The sequence below is a fragment of the Nicotiana tabacum genome, chromosome 18 (assembly GCF_000715075.1).
Source record: "Nicotiana tabacum cultivar K326 chromosome 18, ASM71507v2, whole genome shotgun sequence".
Taxonomy (NCBI): domain Eukaryota; kingdom Viridiplantae; phylum Streptophyta; class Magnoliopsida; order Solanales; family Solanaceae; genus Nicotiana; species Nicotiana tabacum.
The window spans coordinates 5,258,384-5,270,345 of record NC_134097.1 but is presented as its reverse complement, the minus strand read 5'-3'; the positions used below and the strand labels follow the sequence as shown (position 1 = coordinate 5,270,345).

The following is an 11,962-nucleotide window of genomic DNA, read 5'->3' as shown; positions in this document are numbered from 1 at the left end:
AGTGCTCTCTAGGTGTATTGGAAAGTTGGTTGTTAATGGTAATTTCACAGTTATTGCCAAAAAAATATTTACGATTCTCTTATGCGATGTAATATTTAGTTAAATATGAAGCGCTCTGTTTTTATTAACTTTAAATAATGGATTGTATGATAACTTTCTTATCAAGTGTTAGTGAAATGCGTCAATCTTTTTGTTCTTCCATATTCATATGTCAAGATCTATTAAATTCTTATATCTTTTTCGAATTTGAAATGGTATTTCGATAATTTAAAATTAAATAGTACATATCATTATATAGGTATCATATTAATTTTATGTTTAATTATTAAATTCAGTTAACCTTGATAATATACATCAACGAAAAATTATTGACAAACAACTAAAAAATAACTATCATATGTTACTAAGAAAATTATCCCATAAGAATATATTAATAGATCATATGTTTGTCAATTTTTTTAATTTTTACTAAAGATATAGTTACTTATCAAAAATTTAATAACGTAAGATTGAAATAATACTCATGTAACAACAAAACTCGAAAAACTCGACAAAACCGAATCAATTCAAAACCGATATAGTTGGTTTGGTTTGAATTTGATAAAAATCGAATCAACCCGGTCAATGTACACCCATAGTTACTTCCATTCAAACATTGGTGGATAGAGTTACCTGGTACATATTACTAGTGAAAGATGACAGTTATCCCGTAAAATTAGTCGAGGCGTGCGCAAACTGGTTCGGACACTACGGTTATAAAAAAAAGTTATACCTTCATTTAATTTTTTCTATTTTCTTATTTTTTGGATTAAATTATTTGAGATATTAATTTTTTTTCTGGCCATATATATATATATATATATATATATATATATATATACGAAGAAGTAACAAGAGTATACACAATTCAAAAAACTCGAAAAACAATTCAAAATCGAACCAATTCAAAACCGATATAGTTGGTTTGGTTTGGTTTGATTTTGATAAAAACTGAACCAACCCGGTCCATGTACACCCCTAGTTACATCCATTCAAGCTTTGGTGGATAGAGTTACCTAGTATATGTTGCTAGTGAAAGATGACAGGTATCCCCGTGGAATTAGTCGAGGCGTGCACAAACTAGCTCGAACACCACGGTTATAAAAAAAAGTTATACCTTCATTTATCTTTTTTTATTTTCTTGTTTTTTTGATTAAATTATTTAAGATATTAATTTTTTTCTTCTCCCCCCCCCCCATATATATATATATATATATATATATATATATATATATATATATATATATGAAGAAGGCAAAGAAGAGCATACAAAATTCTTATATTTTTTTCGAATTTGAAATGGTATTTTGACAATTTAAAATTAAATAGAACATATCATTATATAGGTTCATATTTATTTTTATGTTTAATTATTAATTTCAGTTAACCTTGAAAGAGTACATCAACGTAAAATTATTGTCAGACGACAAAAAAATAACTGTCATGTGTTACTAAGAAATTTCTTCCATAATAATATTTTAATAGATCATATATTTATCAATTTTTTAAATTTTTATTAAACATATACTTTACTTATCAAAAATTTAACAAAGTAAGATTAAAATAATATTCATATAACAAAAAAAATCCGAAAAATCCGACAAAACCGAACCAATCCAAACCGATATAGTTGGTTTGGTTTGGTTTTGATAAAAACCGAACCAACCCGGTCCATGTACACCCCTAGTTATATCCATTCAAGCTTTGGCGGATAGAGTTACCTGGTACATGTTGCTAGTAAAAGATAACAGTTATCCCGTGGAATTAGTCGAGGCGTGCGCAAACTGGTTCGGACACCACGGTTATAAAAAAAAAAGGTTATACCTTCATTAACCTTTTTCTATTTTCTTTTTTTTTTTGATTAAATTATTTGAGATATTAATTTTTTTCTGGAATATATATATATATATGACAAAAAGAGCATACACAAATTGCAAGAAGTTGCAAAAATATCATATCCCTGCTATCACCAACTAGCCATAGAACTTCAGGGTTTTAGCAGAGGTTTTTGTTTTTGTGAAACTTCACTCAGTTCAACTTCTTCCATTTCCCTTCCATTTTACCTTATCTTCTTTCTCTTCTCCTTAAAACCCCCTACCCCCCCCCCCCCACCCACCACCATTAAAGCTGGCTTCCACAGCTTCTTACTCTCCAAGTCCAACATCTCAATGGAGAACTCAAAAACTCCCAAAAAGATTCAATTTTTATGTCATTCACAATCAAGAATTTGGAAAATTATCCCAAAGTTCATCACTTTCCACTTCTTCATTTCCCAAAACTCTTAAATTACCTGTAATTCATATGCCAATTAATAATATTCAGTCCCAAACAACAGTGTGTGTATCCACTGATGAGAATCTTGAAGAATTGGTGAATTTGCAGAAAATCCCAAATGGGTTTTTGAATAAAGAATCAAATAAGAGAGTTTTTATTCAAGACCCACCTTGGGTTTCTTCACTTTTTATGAATAGTTTGTTTGTTAGAGCTAAACAGGTACTGTTCCGATATATTCTATTAACCACGCTTTTAGATATGCTCCCTTTGTACCAATTTATGTGTCACAATTTCCTGTTTAGTACGTTCCAAAAATGTCAACCTTTCTATATTTAGAAACAATTTAACATTAAAATTCTCATTTTATCCTTATTGAGATAAAATATAGCCACACAAATGTCTCTATCGTGCTATTTTTATGAATAGTTCGTTTGTTAGAGCCAGATAGGTACTGTTTAGATAGATACTAGTACTAACTATGCATTTAGATATATTTCTTTCGTCTCAATTTGTGTGATGCACTTTGAGTTTAGTTTGTCCAAAAAAAGAATGATATTGTGATACATTTAGAAATTATTTAACTTTAAACTTCTCGTTTTACCTTTAATGAGATGATTTATAGCTACACAAATATAATTTACCTATAATGAGATGATTTATGACTGTGCTTTACTTGAGCCGAGGGTCTATAGGAAACAATATCTCTACCTTCGCAAGGTAGGGGTAAGGTTGCGTACACCCTACCATCCCCAGACTCCACCTGTGGGATTACACTGGGTTTGTTATTGTTGTATAATGAGATTATTTATGGCCACACAGTTATGTATGTCTTGTTTTAGACCACAAGCTTCAAAAGTCTATCTATCTTAAACTCCGTGCTCTGTCACATAAAATGGGATGGAGGGAGTAGTATTTATTCTAAACGGTTGTTTATTCAATTTAATAAAGATTTGCATTAAATAGATCATTGATTTGTTTTTGTGTTCGTTTACTTATATAGTATATGATTTTCATCAGGTTCAAGGGGTGAGAAGGGAATTTAGGGAAATTGAGAGAAGGAGAAGGTATGCTATGTTGAGGAGGAGACAAATAAAGGCGGAAACTGAGGCTTGGGAGCAAATGGTGGAGGAATATAGGGAGTTGGAGAGGGAAATGTGTGAGAAGAAACTAGCACCCAATTTGCCTTATGTTAAAAAGCTGTTATTGGGTTGGTTTGAGCCATTGAGACAAGCTATAGAGAAGGAGCAGAACGCTGAGACGACCGTGAAACATAGGGCGGCGTTTGCGCCACATATTGATTCTTTACCTGCTGATAAAATGGCTGTGATTGTGATGCATAAGTTGATGGGATTGTTGATGATGGGTGGTAAAGAAGAGAGATGTGTTCAGGTCGTCCAAGCTGCGGTGCAGATTGGCATGGCAGTCGAGAATGAAGTGAGTGTTGCATTTTTTAAATGTTGGTCCTGTTTGTTGCTCTCTTGTGACTTTGTGTTATGTTGTGCATCTGACTTTATGTTATATTATGCATCTAAATGATGTGCTTTACGAAATGTTTTGTAATGGAAGTATGCTGTAAAAGTAACTAAAGAGATGCTTTTCACAACTCGAATACATCATCATCCAGTAATTATATGAATAAGAAAGGCTGGAAGTATCTGTCGTTTCTGATTAAAATTTATCGCCTGTTACTTTAATGGCCCTCCGTTCACCTTTCAGTTGGTTATGAAGGTGTTGAGTGGCTCAAGTTGCGCTGCTCAATGCTAGGAATCCTGCCAAAACCATTTCTTTTTAACGTATGTGCTTCCCTCTAACTCCTTGATTTGCTTCTTATTAGCTAGTTTTGTACAAATTAAACCGTGTCTTATCGTGCCAAACTCTTTAAATAGTATTTACCTCTTTAGGGAATTAACATAGCCAAGAACTGTCTAGTTGTTTGGAGTACTAAGTGCTATTATGGGTGGTGGTGGTGGTGGGGGGCAATATTTCCTTTTCACTTTAAAACAATGGTATGCCAGTGATTTGAAATTGACTGCATTAATGATATTTCTCAGGTTAGGATTCATAATTTCTTGGAGAAAACAAAGAAACTCCAGAAACATATGACTGGAGCTCAAAGTCAAGAAGATATGAGTAGGGAGACAATGATTCTAAGGAAACGGGTCAAAAGCTTGATTAAAAGGAATCGAGTAGTTGAGGTGAGAAAGCTGATGAAAAGTGAAGAACCCGAGTCTTGGGGTCGGGATACACAGGCTAAGGTTTGTTATTTAGCAACTTTGTTCTCTATGAGAGCTACTAATGGCTGACATTTTAGGTAAAAATCTTATCTTAGTGGCTGCTTCTCTTAATCTCATGCAGTTAGGATGCCGGCTTTTAGAATTATTAACAGAAACAGCTTATGTGCAACGTCCAGTGGATCAGTCTGCTGATACTCCTCCTGATATTAGGCCTGCGTTCAGGCACGTATTCAAAATTGCTACAAGAGATCCGGGGTCAGAACGTCTTCCTTTTCTAATAGTTTCTTTATTTATTTAAAAAATGCATGCTCCTAGGTGTTGGCTTCCAGATAGAAGACTCATGTCTTATTTTTCCTTTCACAAAATTGTTTGTTGTTCTTGTAGGAAGAACATTGTCAAGAAGTATGGTGTCATTGAATGTGATCCATTGGTTGTTGCGGGAGTTGACAGAACAGTAAGTTTTTCACACTTCTTTTGTTTTTATCATATCCATATTTCACTGACTCTATAAGTATTCGGTTAGTTTATTTTATAGTATAACTTTAGCCACCCTTCAAAATAGGAGTCGTACTGCAGCCCTTTTGGTTGTATATAAGCTAGAAGGTCTTGCTGGATTCTGTTTCTTTTACTTGTTAAAGTGATAGCATATGTTCTCTTTGCCAGTCAAAGGGGTTTGAACTAAAAAATAACATAACTTGTGTGGAAAGATGAATTTGACTTGAAACTACGATATTGCCCTTGTTGCATGAAAATGAATGCTGGTGTCACATCAGGCTTGTTGGATTTATTTTATTTGCTGTATACCGCCACCTTTACATCCATTTCCTAGGAGCTTAAAAAATTTACAAAAGCGAAAAATACAAGTTTACTGTGCAGCTGCCAGGGAGAAAGAACAAAGAATTTCTTATTTAGGTCTGCCGAATAAAGAAAAATCAGAGATTACTTGGCAGTTTAATGACTATTATGCCTTTAATGATGTGACATTGTGCTTCAGGTTTCTAATATTTACTTATTGCAGGTGAAACAGATGATGATTCCTTATGTGCCTATGTTGGTGCCACCCAAAAAATGGAGAGGGTATAATTCTTTTTCAGCTTTTAGCGATAATGTCTCCGTGATCCTTTGTTTAGGTTTTAGTTGTAGTTAAGAGGTTTTATCTGTCTTAGAACATGATCAGGTCGCATTCAAGAGAAATGTTATCGGGACTTAACTATCTGGCAATATTTATCTCAGGTATGACAAAGGCGGATACTTATTCTTGCCCTCCTATTTGATGCGCACTCATGGATCTAGGAGGCAACAAGATGCTGTAAGAGGTGTTCCCACGAAACAAATGCAGCAAGTTTATGAGGTGACAGTTTGATTCTTAGTGCTCCAACCGAGTTGTGCAAAGTAATGCTGCGAGTTGTGCTCAACTGAATTGACTCTTTTCATTCTCTTATTTAATTGTAAAATTTGTTCATCGTAGTTCCAACAGTGATTCACTAAATCCATCTTGGGGCTGCTGATAATTAACCTGCTTCAGATTGTGCTCTAATAGACAGCGCTTTTTGACCTGTGTATTAATTTTTTCCGCACTCATATGCAGGCCTTGGATACCTTAGGAAGCACTAAATGGAGAGTGAATAAAAGGATACTAAATGTGGTTGAGAGTATTTGGGCTGGAGGAGGAAATATTGCTGGCCTAGTGGATCGCAAAGATGTAAGAAACACTTCTGATGCTACTTTATCAAAAAATGAGAAAAACTGTTTTTGTTTGTTTTTTAGGTTCTAGTTATAAGTATCTGAATTTTGTTTTACCGTCTTATGAGGAGATACAGCACGAATTACAATATTTGTCAATACCAATATGCTAAAATTCCATTTAATCTTATGTGGCTGAGTCTAAAAGTTTATCTGGAAATTTCTGTCCCGTATAAGTATCCAAAAAAGTTATTCTTCACTTCATAAGTTTCATATGCTTAGCGTGTTATCTATTCTGCTTAATATATTCAGTTCTCTTAGCTGTTGATATGATGGTTTCTGTAAAGAAATTCAGGTGGTAATGCCATTTCAAATACCAGGTGTCCTTTGTAGGTAGTGTTTCATTGCAAGAAATTGTTTATTTGTAGGTTCCCATACCGGAGTTGAGCAACTCCGATGATATAATGGAAGTGAAAAAGTGGAAATGGAAAGTGAGAAAATCCAAGAAAATCAACCAAGAGTTGCATTCCCAAAGATGTGACACAGAGCTCAAGCTTTCAGTTAGTCTACTTTTTTGGAAATCTTCTTACTTTGTTTTTGCTTGTTTATTTAGGAGTAAATTTTGAGCAGGCTTTCTTTGGACTAGGTTGCTCGGAAATTGAAAGATGAGGAAGGATTTTATTATCCTCACAATCTTGATTTTCGAGGACGTGCATACCCTATGCATCCTCATTTGAATCACTTGAGCTCTGATCTCTGTCGAGGAATCCTTGAATTTGCGGAAGGACGACCACTAGGAAAGTCAGGATTGCGTTGGCTGAAAATACATTTAGCAAGTCTTTATGCAGGGGGGGTAGAGAAGCTCTGCTACGATGCACGCCTTGCATTTGTAGAAAACCACATTCATGACATATTAGATTCAGCAAACAATCCTCTAAATGGAAATCGATGGTGGTTAAATGCTGAGGATCCTTTTCAGTGCTTAGCAGCTTGCATCAACCTATCAGAAGCTTTAAAAAGCTCGTCACCACATACTGTCATCTCCCATCTGCCTATTCATCAGGTAGAATACTTACATCTTTACATTTTTTGTCTTCTGTTCAACTACATTTTATCTGACTGGTTTGGTGGTTAAAGAATGTAAAAAAGTTAATCTGTGAACAAAATAAAGATAAGTAAAATAAAGTTGAAACATTTCTATCTTGAAAATGATCTGATAGAAGAACATTTACCTTCTCTTTTAGTTTCCAACATTGACTCAAAGTTTCAAGCTTTGTTTTGTTCTCATTGACTTTTGAAACAGTATATGGGGAAAGAGTATGCTGTGCGCAATGATTACTTTGACTCAGCAGAAAATTGACATTCTTCTTTTGTTTTTTGTTTCTGGTGTGACTTTTGCTTGCTTTAAACTTATTTAACATCTCTATTTTGTTCATGTTAACAACTTTCTCTTCATTCTGCTGTAGGATGGTTCATGCAATGGCCTACAGCACTATGCTGCTCTGGGGAGAGATAGCGTATGTGTGCTTTTCTATTTCGTCTTTGTGATTTTCTAACCTATGTTGACTCCTTTTTCTTCTGATTAGTGAACTTTAGCTTGTTCAATGATGTTTATCTTCTTTGCAAGTATTCTTATATGCTAGAGTTACTCTTTATGCCATGTTCTGAGGTTGTGCGATTTTTAACAGATGGAGGCCGCAGCCGTCAACTTAGTTGCTGGAGAGAAACCAGCTGATGTTTATACTGAAATTGCTCTGAGGTATATTAGACTGATTAAAATCCATTCTTAAGTTATAGCTCAAAACTAAGCTCCCTTTTGTGGAATTTAAGTTAAGTTTTTGTTTTGATATTTTGACCGATGGATCTATTGACTGCATGTGGAGCATATGATTTTTCGGAAGGCTACAACTTTTTAGCATTCATTATTTATATTTTTATTGTCATAACCTGTATCAACTGTGTTACAGTTATCTACCCCAGAAAGAAAAATGAATATAACAAACAAAGTAATCGTGATCATATTAAACCACCTATATATTCGTGATTTTTTTCGTATTTTCTTTCCTCTAATGATTGTTGAAAACAACTATTGATTACAGGGTTGATCATATTATCAGAGGAGATAGTATCAAGGACCCTGCAATTGATCCTAATGCTTTACTAGCCAAACTCCTAATTGACCAGGTTTTCATTTGGTTATCTGTCTTTCTATCTTATTATCATTATCATCTCTCTTTTAACTTCAGGTTTCTTGGCTTGTTGCTTCTAGTTTTTTAAATTATACCAATTAAATATATTTGGTGCTGTCGAGACTTTCAGGTTGACAGGAAATTGGTGAAGCAGACAGTAATGACCTCAGTGTATGGTGTTACCTATGTCGGAGCACGTGAGCAAATCAAAAGAAGATTGGAGGAGAAGGGTCTTATCGATGATGATAGGCTGCTATTTACTGCATCTTGCTATGCTGCTAAAGTAAGCACGGATTATCTAATACTATAGGAAGCTACTCGCTGGTTTCTTAATTTACGTCACTGAATCTACTTGTTTTGCTTCTCTAATAAATTGTTGCTACTGATTTAATCAACACATACCTCGTATGGACATCGCTAATTTTCACATGACTGAATCCGTAAGACGAGATAGACCTTTTCCTAAGTGTCTTGCCTTCATTAACGGGATATCATGGTGTTTTAATCTTTTTCACCCATACCATTGACCATGAAAAATTTGCCGTAAGACCTTACTTTATCCAAAGAAAAAAAAAGGAAGAAAATTTTCCTAAAAGCTTTTGCCAAGGCTGTTACAGGACTAACCAAACCATTGGTAGTGTAAAGAAGACTAACTGATTCAGCTTTATGTTTTGACTATATATTTGTCCACGTGCTTCTCCTCAGGTGACATTAGCTGCTTTGGGGGAGTTATTTCAAGCGGCACGTGGCACAATGACTTGGCTTGGTGACTGTGCTAAGGTCCATACCACTTGCACCTACCATGCACCCTCCCCCCTCCCCTAATTCCTTTTTAGAAGAATTTTCTTGACTATCTAGCTCTCTTTGTTTTCAGTTTATTTAGCTATTTAATATTATTATTGGATAATACTACTAACTACTAATAGGGTAATGTCAAACCTTGTTTGGTTTAACTTCAAAAGTTTAACTAGTGACATTTAACAGGTGATTGCTTTAGAAAATCAGCCAGTGCGATGGACGACACCACTGGGGCTCCCTGTTGTGCAGCCTTACTTTAAAACTCAGCGGCATGTTGTAAGTGTGTTTTTAATCAAGTTCCAAGTCTGTCCCTTGACAAGTTTTTTATTTTTATTTTTTTTAATTCGAGGGGGTTCTTATATTGTTTTGCAAATTGATTAACATGTTATCACCACTAATAAAGTCGCCCATTTTAACGGTTAAAATAGTAGGAGTTTGCTTCATAAGATTTTGTGTAAATCAGAGAGGAGGCATGACTGAATAATTCGCGTGACATAAGAAATTGGCTTACATAATGATCCTTTTTCAACTGCATGATATGCCTTGAATGAAGATACAAAACTTTTTCTGTTCGACAGGCGAAGTATTTGCAAGTTTCTCCTTCTGTCCTCTTCAGAAAAATAGGCCATGAATTTCACGTCACTCATGCAACGTCTTTATTCGTGCTAATACTTTACTCCGTACATGTGCAGATAAGAACTTCTCTTCAAATTTTGGCTTTGCAGCGCGAGGGTGATGCAGTAAGTAATACTTCTTATGAATGTGTTTTCTTTCTTTGTTAAGATTCCATATTTAAGTGTGATGCATATTTTATTGCTACGTTGAACCCTAGGTTGAGGTCAGGAAACAGAGAACTGCTTTTCCTCCAAATTTCGTGCACTCACTTGATGGTTCGCATATGATGATGACTGCTGTTGCTTGTAGGGATGCTGGACTACAATTTGCAGGTTTGCTGCCCTTTCTTTCTAATAATAACTAATATATAGTTGAGCTTTTGACCACTTATATGAAAATTATGCATTCCTACATACAACATACAGAAGTTGAAATTGTGCTTCCAAAACTCAATTGTGAAACAATTTAGTGAAACGGTTTCCTAAATTTGAGTCCTTCAAGTGAAGAAAGATTTCGTTTTCAGTAAACTTCAGTAGGGTGGGACTTTTGTTTCAGAAATATCTTGATGTTGAGTTTGCTTTGCCCGAGAGAAATGTGTAAGTTTTAACGTTGGTTGCTTTTTTCTGGCTTCATTAGAGCTATCGCTCAAGTTTCTGAACTATTTTTAAAACTTGGGTTAGAGTTCATTTACTTGCTATTTTTTCAAGTATTGGTCTTGTTTGATACAATTTTTTCTTTTAAATTGAGGATATTTATCAAATTCCCAATCTTGTAGGGGTACATGATTCCTTCTGGACTCATGCATGTGATGTCGACCAGATGAACAGGATACTCCGCGAAAAGTTTGTGGAGCTGTACAGTTTGCCTATTCTTGAAGATGTAAGTATTTTAAACTGAAGTTTCCTTTCTAGCTGAACTGTTTTTCAAGAGCTCCCCGATATTACTTCCGCTTCTATTTCTCAAACTGCTCTTCTGTTATACATGATATCTTGTTTGCAGTTGCTCGAAAACTTCCAGAAGTCATATCCAGCATTAACATTTCCTCCTCTACCAAAAAGAGGTGATTTCAATTTAAGGGAAGTTCTCGAGTCGCCCTACTTCTTTAACTGAGGAACTGATGACGCTGAAACCCTTTGGACGAAATGGTATGTTTTGTTATCTGAACAAACATGAAGCTTATATGCGAAAATGATTGCTCGGACTTGTATTCCAATGAAACATGAGAACTTTATTTCGTTCTTGCACTGGCGCTTCTCAAGTAGTCCATGTTCGTCACGGTTTACTACATAAGTTCTATAGGACGATAAAGTCAAAAGCCTCGGACATTTGCAGTAACATTGTTGCATACTGCATCGGAGAGTACGCAAGTTCAACTTCAAACAATGAAAATCCTGACTATCGCTACATGCAATACTCGGAAAGTAGAAGAAGGTGTGGCATCCATCTCTGCTTTATAGCTGAAAAATCACAGCTATGTACATTGGTTCAGTTTCTTTTAGATGCTGTACAGATATCTCGGGGGAATATGATATAGCCGACTCCAACTTGTTTCGAATTGAAGCGTAGTTGTTGTACATATATCTTGGAGGGAATTGTAACTTTTGTAGTTTAGGGTGAACCTATTTAATGGTGCTCTTGATATGTATAGGCATAGAAATTAGGGAACTGTTGTATCTAATACAGGAAAAACACACTTGTGTTTTTTCAAATTGAATTGCAGGACTAATTAAGATTGATATATCTATTACTAACATGTTTCCTCTACTGATTTTCTGGAACTTAGGAGTTAAACTGCTATATGCTATTTTATGATATTTTCTATTGCTCAATAGTTTGACAACCCTTGACCTTATTTGGAATAGTTCAACACAACATTATACAATTTAAATAGAAAAAAATGACCCGGCAAAGATCTCGTTTTTTATTTTCAGAAAAATTGATCATGCAAAGATCTCGTGTTTTATTTATTTTCAAATCTTTTACATGTAAAATTAAAGATTTCTTGGGACTTTGCCTTAATTCTGACCATCTTGAGTATTTGCTGTTTGCAGGGATGTACATAGGTCGGGTTGACTCAGATTTTTTAATTATCAAATCAAATCAATGGTGTCGGATTTTTAGCATGTTGTT

General features: G+C 34.8%; 1 protein-coding gene across 1 annotated transcript; it reads left to right on the top strand.

The window, feature by feature from the left end:
• The first annotated feature begins 1,960 nt into the window (after positions 1 to 1,960).
• Positions 1,961 to 11,584, top strand: LOC107783504 (DNA-directed RNA polymerase 3B, chloroplastic). The gene is given in 20 exon segments (NM_001325363.1): positions 1,961 to 2,532; positions 3,331 to 3,747; positions 4,365 to 4,568; positions 4,669 to 4,802; positions 4,932 to 5,001; positions 5,566 to 5,624; positions 5,781 to 5,898; positions 6,136 to 6,249; positions 6,659 to 6,790; positions 6,877 to 7,293; positions 7,697 to 7,747; positions 7,919 to 7,989; positions 8,330 to 8,414; positions 8,550 to 8,702; positions 9,125 to 9,199; positions 9,404 to 9,493; positions 9,910 to 9,957; positions 10,050 to 10,164; positions 10,608 to 10,711; positions 10,832 to 11,584. Coding segments are annotated over 20 exon segments (2,934 nt in total). The 5' UTR covers positions 1,961 to 2,166; the 3' UTR covers positions 10,943 to 11,584.
• The last annotated feature ends 378 nt before the right edge of the window (positions 11,585 to 11,962 follow it).